Source organism: Hordeum vulgare, chromosome 7H (assembly GCF_904849725.1).
Source record: "Hordeum vulgare subsp. vulgare chromosome 7H, MorexV3_pseudomolecules_assembly, whole genome shotgun sequence".
In the NCBI taxonomy this organism is placed as follows: domain Eukaryota; kingdom Viridiplantae; phylum Streptophyta; class Magnoliopsida; order Poales; family Poaceae; genus Hordeum; species Hordeum vulgare.
Window position 1 is genome coordinate 596,260,944 of NC_058524.1, and position 14,720 is coordinate 596,275,663.

The following is a 14,720-nucleotide window of genomic DNA, read 5'->3' on the forward strand; positions in this document are numbered from 1 at the left end:
AATTATTTGTCATGTCCCAAATTATTTACCAAAATAATTAAAGATAAAAATTCGGGGCCATGTGTAGCTACCACCATGGGTAGAAAATTATTTCTAGGGGGAAATAATGACAAGGTAAACCCTACAATTCCATAGGGCTTTCAAATTTCAGTAAATGAGTATTTCAATTAATACAGAACTAAAAGACATGGGTCAATATCATGGCAATGCCCTATCATATGAATCATGAGGAGAATTGGTGAAGCTAGAAAAGGCTAAGAATAGGTACTTGCCAAAAATATCTTGCACGAATATGTAATTCTAATACTTTTGAGAAAAACACATGAAATAAGTGAATTGGACACTACATGAACCATGATCACCCATTGAATATCTCCGGTTAATTTCCCGGTACACTCAATGGTTCAACACTTGAATTTATAACACAAGCATGCAGCAACAGAAGATCTTATTGGTATTAATATATTATTGTGCATTTATTCGTGTCCTTGTCTATAATATCTTTGAATATATACATAAGTTGGTAGAGTGTTGTAGTATGTATCATGGCAAAGTTTTAGAGTGCAAAACTAGCTAATTTATGTGCGACTAAATAGGGAATGCTAAGGTGTATGAAGTGTAAACAAGTAGTCTTTCTTATATATATATAGCCCAACACTCGTGTGTGTTGGCCGTGCCTTCTTTTATATATAATTTACCATGTTTGTTATATAGCCCAACTACTATATATGCATGCTTTGTATTTGGTATCAATATCGTACCTTTTGTAACATGCATGAAGCGTATAGAATTCATACGGTGTAAAAATGTAAAATATTGATTTGTTTTTAAATTAATTCTCTTTAGGAAATAGCAGTATAACATATCTAAATTGTGTAACCAACTTAGTAATATATGCTGCTTGGCTCTCCGAAGAACATTTGCATATTCACAAGATAATTTCGTGAACGAAACGAGCTCAAATCAATGACATATGTGAACTTCAGTTTTGCCGGCTTAGGACAAATACTTAATGACAATTAATTATGAGTCATTAGCATTATGAGCAATTGTATTTTTTTTCCTTCTGTACTGTGGCCTAGTGGGAGCTTACCAACTCGATTATGGGTTTAACCCTACATCTTTCTACCCAATCACCTAAATATTCGAGGCGTTGACAATCTTGGCCGTCACACGATCAGATAACATCTACTCTGCCTCCTTGTGCACGCATCACTGTTTTCCCTCTTACCGTTGATGACTAGCTACTTCATCCCCACAATTGTGTGCATGACTGTGACAAAAGCATGCTACACCAAGATAAGGGCGATAATGTTTTTGAAAAGCCTTTGGATTGTGATACAAAGCAGGGGGAAACCTTTTTCGTCATAAGAGTCGTGTTCTTGTAACGCACGCTTGTGCAGCGGTGTGGTTGAGCTGAGAATGTAACGCACGCTCACGGTGGTTCATTGTATACTACTCCCTCCGTCTTAAAATTCTTGTCTTATATTTGTCTATAAATGAATGTATATAATATTAAAAACTTAACTAGATACATTTATATCTAGACAAATTTAAGACAAAATTTTAGGACGGAGGGAGTACATTTGAGCCTACAACTATTCGAGCGAGTCGGCAACCGGTTTGCATGCTTCTCTCGTTACTTCTCCGCCGGCAGAGTTAAGCCGCAGACAGTACCGATGTGATCACAATCCACGAACAACAGCATTGCTAATTTGAGTATATATGTTGATTTTCATTTCAGCAGCAGCAAGGTGTACGTTGTTATTCTGTTTGCTGAAACGGTCATGTTTTCTTCAGTTATCTTCAGCTACTGTAGCCTACAACTACGCTTCTTCTTCTTCACGAGCGAGCGAGCCAGCGAGCGACCGGCGGCCAGCGAGCTAGCTAAGACGTTGGTCATTCATACCCTGTAAACCATGCCGACCTCGATGAGGGAGGTGTGGGGGATGCCGAGCACGACGGCGGGCCTCCGCGAGTTGCGCCGGAGGAACCCGTACACGACGTTGACGGCGAACTTCTTCACCGCCGACGACGACTCGTGCGCGAACACGCAGGTGTGCCCGATCATGTACGACACCCCGGCCTCCCGCTCCTCCAGGAGCTCCCTCACCTCCGACATCGTCTCCTCCCTCCTCCACGCCGCCGGCAGCTCCTCGAACCGCACCTTCTTGGCGCCGCTGCCGGCGTAGTAGTCGATCTCGCCGGAGCTCATCGACGCCAGCGCGTCCACGACGGCCTGGCTGGGCGCCGCCGGGATGACCGACATCTCGCCGGACCCGGTGCTGCACCGCTCGCCGTCGCCGTCCGCCTGCTGCAGCTGCAGGAACTCCAGGACCTTCACCAGCAGCTGGTTCTCGAAGTTGAAGTGGTCCCACCGGCCCTCCTTGTACCCGTACCGGACCACGCAGCGGAACATCCGGTGCTCCGGCCGCCCGATCCTGCCCACCAGGAACCGCTCCTCCGGCGGCACCTTGGGCACGGTCAGCGTCTGCAGCGACACGAAGACCAGCACCCGGTGGAACGCCGGGAAGTTGGTGACGAAGTGCGCGAACATGGGCGGCACGCCGGCGACGGAGTCCGAGTAGACGAACCCGACCCCCGGGACGCGCACCAGGCCCATGCCGGAGCTGAGGCCGAGGAAGTGGTCCAGGCACACCTTGTTCTGCAGCTCGTACTCCTGCTTCTTGGCCGTGCCGTAGTGCCACGCCGACATGACCAGCAGCGTCGCCAGCGAGAGCAGCAGCGGCAGCCAGCCGCCGTGGGGAACCTTGGCGAGGCACGCCGAGAGGTACATCAGCTCAACCGACCCGAAGCCGGCCGCGAAGAGCGCCGCCCACAGCACCGACCGGTTCCACACCGTGGTGATCACCAGGAACATCAGGCACGTCGTCGCGAACATCACCAGGATCACAGCCAGCCCTAAAACAAGCACAGACCAAACTGGAATAATTAGCAAACAATATATTGACATTCGAAGGCAACAAGAATGGCGCGCAGGTTGGTACCGTAGGCGTTGCCGATCATCTCGGTGTCACGGAAGCCGATGGTGACGGCGAGGCAGAGGGACATGAGCGTCCAGTTCACCTCCGGGATGTAGATCTGGCCGTGGACATGGCTGGACGTGTGCACCACCTTGATGCGCGGGAAGCAGCCCAGGGCCCGGCACTGGCTTATGATGGAGAACGTGGCGGAGATGATCGCCTGGCTCCCGACGGCGGTGGCCAGCGTCGCGATGATCAGAACAGGCCAGAACACACGGTCTGAATTTCCAGAAAAAAAATACACAAACGGGTGGGGAGGAAGTTCAGTCAAATTTAGAACGTGATAGGAAATATATAAAGCATGATGCCCACGGGTAAAAAACATGCAAAATATGGCGTCTATATTTTGGAAAAGTCTAACAATCAGGTGACGGATTCAGCCTGAAACGTCTGCCACCACTACCGTGTAACGCGTGTCTTCATGGGTCGGTGTACCGTTTTAGTATTTCTTGCATCGTTGATTCAATTCTGTAACATGACCGATGTTGCAAAAAAAATCGGTAACATGATTTTTGCTGCAAAAGTTTCTTCCGTAACAATACACATGTTGCAAAAAGATGAAGACAAAAAAAATTCTGCAACCCGATCTATGTTGCAAAAGTTTTCTACAACATGACCTTTGTTGCAAAAATGTCTTCCGTGAGAGTACCTATATTGCAAAAAGACAAAGAAAAAAAATTCTACAACCTGACCTATGTTTCAAGAGTTTTCTGCAACATTGACCTTTGTTGCAAAAAATTCTTCCGCAACAGTATCTATGTTGCAAAAACACGAGGAATCTTTTTCTGCAACCTGACCTATGTTGCAAAAGTTTTCTGTAACATGACCATTTTTGCAATGAGTTTTACGACACGACCTGTGATGCAAATGTTTCCGCAACATTACCTCGGTTGCGAAAGTTAAGAACGTCAGTCAACCGCGCGATGATATAGGATCTGACGGTTCGCGACCCGACTGATCTTTTAAAAAGATCAGCCGGTAGACGCGTAGCAGCCGGTCAGTTGAGATTTTCTCAAGTATCAATTTGATTCTATATATACCGGAAAGCTAATTGGCGATCAGTCGCTGGGGATTGATGTCAAGCGAACGGGATTGCCTCGCAGTTTTAGGTCATAATGAAGGAGTTTTTATGGCAGTTTCTAGCTGTTATTGCCGTAATTTTTCCATCCTAGCAGCAACTGCCATGTGCCTCAGGGAGTGTTTGGTTACAGGGACTTATTAGAGACTTAGAACTTATAAGTCCCTTTAAGTCCCATCTAAACCAAACAGGAGGGACTTATAGGGGCTTAAAGTGGGCATTTGGGACTTATGAAATAAGACTCTCAAGGAGAGTCTTATAGGGACTTATAGTTGTAATATGGTCTTTTAGTCCATGTTAAGTCCTAGAAACCAAACAGGTAGAAACTTTTTAGGGACTTAGGACTTATAAGTTAGGACAAAAAAAAGTCCTAGGACTTATGAACCAAACAATGCCTCAGAAAAAACAGACAAAACGTTCACAAATGCCATCTTCCCCAGCGACCATTCGCTGGATATTGAAGTCCTTTTAGAAAGTAGTACAAAACCGAAAGTGGCCTTCTGTTCCCGAGCTTAAATGAGCTCAGTGAATAGAAAGTCTGCGTCCATACAAGATGCATTTTTCATTAAATTGAACTTACACATGATAAACCAGATGAAAAGCAAAAATATTGTTATGTAAAGTGTACTTTTCAGTAAATTGCGGGCTTCCCTTCGCATAAAGATGTTCATTTGTTTGGCCCTACAAGGTAGATGTTGGAGCATTGGTCGCCTCCCTCGTCATGGCGTCCCGCACAACACGATGTTTCCCTTGTACAACCATGGGCTTGAAACGACGCAACACCCTCCTTTTCACGACATATTTTGGCATGAGGTGCTCGCATGGTGTCGTCTGACCGCCAGTCCCTCATGGCATCATGATGACTTCATGGCCTGGCTCACATCTGCTATCTCGGGCTTAACCGCTGCTTACACCGAAGCATCGCCTCTCTTGCCATTCTCATCACTTGGTGGCTATGGAAGCAACGGAACAACAATGTCTTCAATAGGGAATGCTCCTCCGTCGTGTGCACCGTACACACAATCGAGGATGAAGCTCACTACATGTGGGCACGAGCCGGCCAAAAGGCCCAGTTCACTCTATACCCCGAGAACTATCCGCTCACGCCATTTCTATGTATGTGTTTGCAAGTTGCTACTGTACCATGTAATTTCTACTCTTCTATCAATGAAAACATACACAAAGGTGTTTCATATTCATGGGGAAAATCTTTTCAGTGAATTGTACTTTTCAATCAATGGGGACTTCAAAGAAATCTCAACCGATTCATAATTAGGAACTAGAAAAAATGGAGGTCTCACTCTTCACCAAACTGGAATTTTACTTTTCAGAAATAAATTGGGATTAGAGAAAATCTCAATTGATTGATATTTATCAAAAGTGTTTTTGCAAAGGCGTCTAGGTCTTAATTCATTAAGATTAATATTTTGAAGTCTCAAAAGATTTAAAGTCAGAGTTGCAATTTTCAAATTTTGTGATTTAAAGCAAAACATTTTTCTTGAAAGGCCCGTCTATGTATCAATACCGAAATTTTGCTACACTTTTCTCAAAAAAGTGAAAGTATCTATGCTCCGGCTAGCTCCTTCATTGCTGACCCTACCTAGGGTAAATTCTATATATAGCATATTAATCAATTATTACTAGTTGCACATTTTTGATATTGTTGTGTTAGGGCCAGCGAGCTCGCTGCTAAGGATTATGAATGGTGCCTTGTCCAAAGCTTGCGTAGTTGGTGCGTCCGGTAGTAGGGGGGAGGGTCTCCTTAGAAAATAGGGGTCGGTAAGGAGCGGTGTCATGCTCGAAAGATGACTTTGTTGTTGTGTCCGGTAGCTAGGGATTGTCCCTCTCTAGTTAATATGGGTCGATAAGGGTGGTGTCCAACTCCAAATCCGACGTCCTTGTTTTGTCGGGTAGTGAGGGGTTTCTATCTAGATCATAGGGCCATTAAGGAGAGGTGCCCAACTTCAAAGTTGGCGACCATGTAGCGGCACGTAGCGGTATTTTTTCCACTCTAGACATTAGGCGTTGGTAAGGTCGAAGATGGTTGTCATCATAATTGGTGTACGCTAGTCTTGCCTAGCAATGGCAGTATTGTGTGGTTGTACTAGAGCATCCCTAGCAATGGCAGTATTGTGTGGTTGTACTAGAGCACCATATCAGTATGAAAAGACTTGATAATTTCTTCACTTGATAGATCTAGAAATGTCAACGGACGTGTGTCAATCCCTTATAGAAGGTGTGGCCATGAAGCTCCAAGTTTGGGTCAAAATCATAGGTTTAGCCTTCGTCGATTAGACTCATCAATGTCACATATGAGAATCGTCGTGTTCATGAAGTTGTTGTCCTCGAGCAATGATTTCCACATTGTCACACTAGATCCACTGTCTCGTGCAAACATATGACCTGATTCTCCCTCGTGATAGGGTTACGCGCGAAGAATAAGAAGCAAGCCACCACAACGAGGTGGCGGTATTTTGCACGAGGCTATCTCAACATAATAATTCGTTTGTCATAGTTTTCCTTTTGTAAGCAGGTATGTTTTAGTGTTGTTAGTAGGTTATGGTTATGTACATCAAACAACACAAAGGCAAGGAGGCATATCTTCCTATTATCCACACAAAAAATGTGTACACCACGCTAATGGCAACATATATATGTCTTTTGGGGATAAATAAAAAGTGACGATAGCAAAATGAAATAGAAAACTTGCATCAAAATCCGCAGAAGCATTGATTGGCACCTCACCTGGAAGAGCTTTGTAAAAGCTACTCTGGAGATCCTCCCTATGTTTGGACAGATAGGCGGCCTCCCCCATGTACGCCAGAACTAAGCAAGGATACACAACTATCGTGAACCCAAGCTGCCATCACAAAGCAACGAAACAAATTACTGTCAAGATATGCTCTCAAATACCCAATGAAATATGCCATACCACTTACTGAAAAAGTGTGAGCTTATATGTACTTACCCTCAGCGAAAGCTTTGAGAAGTGTCCGAGATCAGCAAACATCGCCTCAGCGCCTGAAAATCCATATCCATAAGTGATCATGCCCAATTAATTAATACAGTAGGAGCACAAGAGGATACTGTATGGATTGTGTGATGAAAGCAACCTGTGATGCAGAGCACGATCCCTCCCAGCGAGCTCCACCCGTCCCTGCCGGCCTTCCTGAAGAAGTTGTAGATGTAGTACGGCGACAGCGCGCGGACGACGGTCGGATTCCACCTGAAAATGTTGTAGATCCCGATGCCGCCAATGCAGGCCAGCCAGGAGAGCAGGATGGGCGCGAAGAGGAACCCGACGCGGCGCGTGCCGTAGTGCTGCAGCGCGAAGAGCCCCACCAGCACCACGCAAGCGATCAGCACCGTGTAGTCTGCGACGCGGAGCCGTCGATCGATCAGTTACGGTTCAAAAAGACGGTACTGTGGCAGCATATGGTGCATGCTTACTTTCGTGTAGCTCTGGGAACTTGATCCTGAGGCCGGAGACTGCCGACAGCACTGCAGGAAATCATGTAAGTAACCCTGTCAGTTACCATGGAGATCCGATGAGTGATGAGCAAAGCAGAAGTGAAGTTTCTGGACTGACATACAACTTCTGCAGAGTGCAGTTTCAGGCAAGAACATTTTTGCTGGGTGCAAGAGATCAACAGGGTTTCATGATTCGTCATTAGTTCACCTGACATGGTCGGGGTGAGGACGCCGTCGCCGATGACCATGCTGGTGCCCATGAGGACGAACAGCAGCAGCACGACGCGCAGCGAGTGGTGCTTCTCGAAGAATCCCCTGATGGCCAGGCTGCTCCGCGTCTCCTTGCAGAGCTCGTCGTTGTTGAAGGACGACACCGAGCCATGGCCGGCGTGTAAGCTGTTGAGAAGCCCCATCCTGGAGCGCCTGCACATCAGGGAGTACAGTGCGAACGTGCCACCTGCACACCACATTATATTTTGCCAAAAAATATGTATTAATATTTGCACAAAAATAATCCCTATTAAATTTATCAATAGTTGCACAAAGATACTCCCTATTAAATTTGGAGAATGGATTTTCAGCACCCGGGTGCCTAGGCATCCTCTATGAACAGTAACATCAAAACAAATAAGTAAAAAAAATAAAAAAAATCTGAAACTTTACAAGATCAAAGATGATCAAACTTTCTAGGTGCTTGCAACTTTTCATGCCAAAAAAAAAACATTTGAGGAGCTCTACAGAAAAAACAAATTAGTACTTCAAATTTTGAGCACTTTTATCACTGAAATCTGAAACTTATTTGTACACCTTTTTTTACATGATATTTTGGCATGAAAACTTGTAAAAACCTACGAAGTTTGATCATATTATATGTTGCAAAGTTTCAGAATTTTTGATTTTTTTTTAATTTATATATTTAGAGGGTGCCTAGGCATCCGGGTGCTGTTACACCTTTCTCTTAAATTTATCAATACTTGCACAAAGATACTCCCTATTAAATTTATCAATAGTTGCACAAAGATACTCCCTATTAAATTTATCAATATTTGCACAAATAGACTCCCTATTAAATGAACAGTTTAAACGAGAATCTCGACAACGAAAAGATGCGTTTCATTTCATATTTCAGTTAATTAAAGCACAAAATGTACTGTCACAAACATGCGTATTTGCCTGGGATATACACAGGGCGAGGGGTGGGTCCTTGTGGTGACCAAACCAGGCCATGGCCCATCCTTTTCTTTGAAGATTTGGTATATATTTGGCCCAATGATAAAAGAGGCCCAGTGAGTTGTTTCACGCTCCGTCACCGCCCACCGGATACACCCTCCTTTTCGAAAAAAATACACATTCTAGGTAAGTAATGAAAAAGAACTCCTTCGACCCAAACACGTGTACTAGTATATTTTGGATACCGCACGGCACACGCTCAATTCAGCCGGTCATGTTATTATCACGGTGAACATTCATCTAGATGTACACCACGCATAGCAACAAATTGATCCAACGTTGCAGAGCTTGCGCGATGACGTGCCAGTGCAAACGTTCGCTCCTGATAATCCCAATAATTTTAGAAAGTGAAAGAGAGAACCCCGAGTCCCGACACAAACACGCCTACCTTCTCCGTTGTCGTCTGCGCCGAGGACGAGGATGATGTACTTGAGGAGCGGTATGAGGGTGAGGCTCCAGAAAACCAACGATAGCACGCCGAGGATCTCTTCATCCTCCTCGTGGAGACGCAACTTTCCGGAGAAGGTGTTCTTGTACACGTAGACGGGCGATATGCAAAGGTCGCCGTAAACGACGCCGAAGCTCTGGTACGCAAGCAAAAGCGTCCCTTTCTGCCATCCCTGCGTAGGCACAGATTGATAAGGACATGCTTAATCAATCAATTAATCACCATAGAAGTTATTACCAAGCAACTTGAGTTGTGAATGAATATGTGTACTCGGTTGAAACCATGGGCCAAAATAGTTGAAACTGAAACCTAGCTAGAAAGTGAAGCTTTAAATGGGTACGTAGGGAGGAACGTAGCTTCAACTCAAGACAGGGAAGTCTGAGCTAAGACCAAACCGATGTGTCCATTTTGACCATAAATGGTGATCTGATCTGACAGGGAAACCAAACCTTTGGTTGTCGCAAGCGACGCATGCTTCCAAGAAATGGACATGGACCGGGGACTTAACAAGGCTGATTTAGACGCCACAAGGAAATGCTTAATTTACTGTGTAGAAGTAGAATCCCTGGCACAATTAATTCGTTCTCAGAATAACCACTCCAGAATATATTCAGGAGTAGACCAGGGTCCGTTTTGAAGTCCAATTTTAGAAATATTCCAGCCACAACTGTGATCTCTGACATTAAGTTAAATTCATCGATTTCGGATTGCATGTGGTCAGAGGACCAAAACATTCAGTCAACAAGTTGTTTTTTAAGAAAAATATCTAATTCTGGAATACTTTGACCGAAAGTTAAGTATTTCAGTGTCTAATGAAATGATTGAAACTCAATTAATTTTATTGACATCTCACTGAAAGTGAAAACCATGGAACCATCAAAACAGCAGACATATTTACCATGTACTTCCTCTGTTCTTAAATATAAGTTATTTTAAAGATAACTACGGATTACATAGAAATGTATACAGACATATTTTAAAGTATAGATTCGTCATTTACTAGTCTACGATGGGATATCTAAAATGACTTATATTTAAAAACGGATGGAGTAATTAAAAGTAAGTGCACAAGTGAGAAAGGAGCTAGCCGCCATGCATGCTATGCTGCAAACATTTTCCTTTCTTGGAGGAGGAGCCATGCTGATGCATGCTGGGAACTAGATAAAGTATCTATCCTTTCTCTAGATACACACACCCTTCTCGTCCTGTGTGGATATACTCGAGAAAAGAATTAAACAGGGACTGCACTAGAGCTTCAGGATATGTATAGAAAAAAAGAAGATCCAAGCAAAGAGTATACGCATGCAAGAGTAAGCGGTGGTAGAGTAGTCAGTGTTGCAAGAACAAGGCCCCGAGAAAATGCAATTGATTGAGCAACGCATGCAACTCCAGGCACACGAGACCAAACGAATTAATTAGCCACCAAGAACTCTCAGTAAATCTAGGAAGGGGTCGAGCATACATACATACTACTTACCCAAGAAGCCTTCTTCCTCGGCTCCTGCACGGCGCCGCCCTCCACATCCATGGCGCAAACCCGCCGCTCCGGCGTCTGCGGGGTAAGCCCGGCAAGAATCCCGTGGCTCTCCGGTGGTCGATCGGCTGGCCGGTCGGCCTTGCTCGCCCACACGGTTGGACGGCGGGATGGTGGGGGATCAATCGGCCCGGCCCTCCGTTGATTTCTGCGTGGGGTCCTGGAAGTTTGTTGGCCGATCTGCCGGTGTCCGTGCGTGTGCAACCACTGGGTGTGATGCGAGGGAGGGAGAAGGAGAGGGGGAGTGGGAGACGGAGGGAGGAAGGAGAGAAGCAGTTAAGGCGGAGGGAAAACGTGGATGGCTTCACAAAAAGATGAGGGCTGGAGAGACAAGGCGCCAAATGCTTAATTAGGACCTCTTTTCTTTCTTTCTTTCCGTCTTCTCCCTCGCGCAGTCGCGCGTGTGCATGACGCAGGCACGCGTGAACGGATTTGTGTATTTGTACCTGACTGCCCGAGGTCCATTTCCAAGAATGGTAAACATGATTGGCAGAGGTGTAATTCTGGCACATCAATAATGAGTATGAAATATTTGACAGAGAAATAGGTTAATTATATTGTGGGGTGTTTCCCCTGCCGGGCGCGTATTTGCAAGAAAAGAAACTTGTAACCTAATTTGTGCCATATTCAGCGGTGAAACTCGTTGAAAATTGGTGGACCGAACAGAATTCAAGTCATGACTTTGGATTTAAAAAACCCTGGCGCGATGTGAGTTTAAAAGAAAAAACTGGTTGAACTTCAACAGGTCATTTATTATGCATTAATTGTCGACCTAAGAACTTACTACTTTTTTAATTGTCGACCTAAGAAAAAACTAGTACCCACTTTTTTTTTAATAAAATGCAATAATTTAGTGTTTTGGTTCTTCTTACATTGCTTTTGTCTTTAAAAAGTTTATTATTCCCAGTGAATTTTTTTTCACAACCCTGTCTTTGATATAGCAAGCAACAACCTATATCCGATATATAGATAGGTCCGTTTTGTATCCATCTTGTATATGAAACTTCTTCCAACCTCGCAGAGGATGGCATGGGATATATATGTGACGCATAATTACTTTGGAACTATTTTCATTGGTATGTTATACACACACACGACGTCATTGCCTATGCTTCGTCCGACCATGGAGGTAGAAGACTACATTAATGTAATATACTCTCCATTTATCACATTTAATGGCCTTATACAATGTTCCTCCAAATCTTGTCATCCGGGCCTCCTTTCCACATTGGTCTATCCAATGTTCCTACATTCATGGTTGGCGTGTTCAATACTTCAAAAAACAACTACTGCATCGTACTACTAAAGGCACACCCATTACTTCAGACAAGCCCACATTAGAAGTATACATGTACATTGAACCCGGAAGAGTGACCTACTAAGTGCATTTATAGTAGTAGTATCTATAAATGATAAGATGGATATAGCTCATCACTATTCGAAAGAATCTTTATGAGATATACTCCCTCCGGTCCTTTTTAGTCTGCATATTAGCTTTGTCCAAAGTCAAAGTATCTCTACTTTGACCAAATTTATAGAAACATGTATCAACATTCACAATGCTAAATTAATATTGTTAGATTCATTATGAAAGGTAGCTTCATGATATGTATATTTGATATTGTAGATGTTGATATTTTTTAATATATATTTGGTCAAACTTTGTAAAGTTTGACTTGGCCTAAATCTAATATGCGGAGTAAAAAGGACCGGAGGGAGTACCTTGCAAATGAAGGAGATGTCTTTCACAATTAAACTTGTGTATTATTAACTTGAATCATCCCACACACAACAGAACAAGATGTAGACATAGGTCATGTATCAGTACTACCACATGCACAAACACAAGTTCAAGTCCACAAATCTTGTATATTTTCTACTGAACTGCACCCATGATTATAAATGTCAGGAGTGGGATTTAAAGAAGGATGGTCTTGCCTGCGAAAAGGCTTTCGAGATAAAGAGACATCACCTTGCCTAGCTACGAGATATTGGTTCTAGCTTCCCTACCTAGCTAGTAAGTGAAATCATGTCCTTGCATTCACTAGTTAAGCAAAAAAGTTTTTTTTGTATGAAAATATGACATAATAAAAATTTCAAATAGACATTCCCACCCCCTAGGAGGAAACTTGATATGCACTCCTGTAGGAGTAGATGAACGAGAGAATATGTTGCTTGATATTGAAAATCAGTATACCCCCCCCCCCTTCGTATAAACCCCAAATGAGGATGTACTAGCTACATAAGGTTAGCTCATGGTATCATCACAATAAAATCGTACATTACTCAAAGTAATCAATTAAAAGGTATTAAATTGTTAAAGCGGCATGAGATGAAGAATACTTCTCAATGTGAAAGCTATCAGCATGAAATGTGAAAGTTCCTATGAACTTGCTTTGTTCCAAACATAATGAATCACTCTCTATTACAAATCTTAAAGGGATATAAGGTTAGAAGTCTTAGTGTGGTGGTATGTTGTTCTTATCATCTTCTAGTTGGACCCATAAATCTGAAAAATAAAATAGATAACTTTATTAGGAGCTTCCACAAGTTTTCTAGACTAGTCTACCAGTCGTATCCATATTGATTACTGTGATGAGCATGTAAATAAATAAATATTTTTTGGATAGCAATGAGTTATTTGACAACTATTTCCTATATTCTTTCGACTGGCATCGGCCGGGTTTGTGCAATGGCAAAACTCCAGCAAAGTCTTGGCTCTATCTCTTTCTCATATAGCACACAATGACACACCTCCTTAGCAATGAAAATCATAGGAATATATTGGTAAAAGTCGGGATTAACTGAAAAATAAGTCATGTGGTCGATTCTTGTTGGCCCAAACGTAGACAAATGGAGGGATGGTCAACCCTAGAACATTATCTTGACATCTCCCTGAATAAAATATGTATAACTATAAACATGTTTGAACTTGATTTGGATTATTTTTAAGATTACCTTCTTTATAGCTTATGTTATCGAGAAAGCTTGCAGTTGCAGTTCAACTATGCAAGCAATTAACATGAATGGACCAAAGCATAAGTCTTTATTTTTAACCTTATACACTGTCTTCATGGATGAGTGTTTGACATGCCAAGTAGAGATAACGTGCATTATTGACAATGACATTCAATTCCAAAATTGTAAAGGTGTGAGTATGTGAGTATGCTAGATGAGGCTAAAATCAAGATACTTCGTGACTAGGTTGATCGTACTCAGCACACAACAACCAATTTGGCAAGTTATTCATGGCTTGTCTATGTCTAACATGTGCATAATAGATGGCCCTTTTGGATCTGATTTCCCCCTTATTAACAAATGCATATGAATATGCATGGTCATTTAGGTAGTATTCAGACACCAGAGAAAATCCTTAATTATAATGCATGTTCTCATTTTATATATTTCAACCAGGTAATAGGTTGATATTATCTTTACTATTAAAGGGGGGGGGGGGGTCTGGGGTCGTGGTGGTAGATTCGATGTTTGTACGTTCATCTGTCGTCTCTTCTCACAATATCACGTCTTGCATTAATCAAATCAAATCTTAGCAAAACCTTACCTAAATCATAAAATTCTTGTTATCCCTTACCCATGCCCAAATCGAATAAAATATTACAAAAATATCAACTAGATCAAAACACTGGTTGTCTTCAGTACCCATACTCAAATCAAATCAAATCTTACCAAAATCTAGAATATGCTGGATGTGATGTATATGTCACACATGATTGGTGTTGACCCACTAGACTATGTATGACTCCACTGCAACACAATGAAACTTAGATGGTTTCATATGAATTCACAATTTGATTCATTTTATGACGGTCGTATTTCTATAAAATATTGGAATGAAAAATACCAAGATCTAAATAACCTAAAATAGATAGGTATGGACATACAAGCGAACTCGAA

The 14,720-nt window shown here is 42.8% G+C and overlaps 1 protein-coding gene across 1 annotated transcript; it reads right to left on the reverse strand.

Annotated features, from left to right (window-relative positions):
- Positions 1 to 1,578: 1,578 nt before the first annotated feature.
- LOC123412930 (probable potassium transporter 13) lies at positions 1,579 to 10,901 on the reverse strand. The gene is made up of 9 exons (XM_045105890.1): positions 10,749 to 10,901; positions 9,212 to 9,443; positions 7,802 to 8,050; positions 7,573 to 7,623; positions 7,236 to 7,496; positions 7,091 to 7,143; positions 6,868 to 6,982; positions 3,009 to 3,263; positions 1,579 to 2,922 (listed from the first exon to the last, which is right to left on the reverse strand). Exons 1-9 carry the CDS (start codon positions 10,797 to 10,799, stop codon positions 1,904 to 1,906), a joined length of 2,286 nt encoding a protein of 761 aa, XP_044961825.1. The 5' UTR covers positions 10,800 to 10,901; the 3' UTR covers positions 1,579 to 1,903.
- Between the last annotated feature and the right edge of the window lie 3,819 nt (positions 10,902 to 14,720).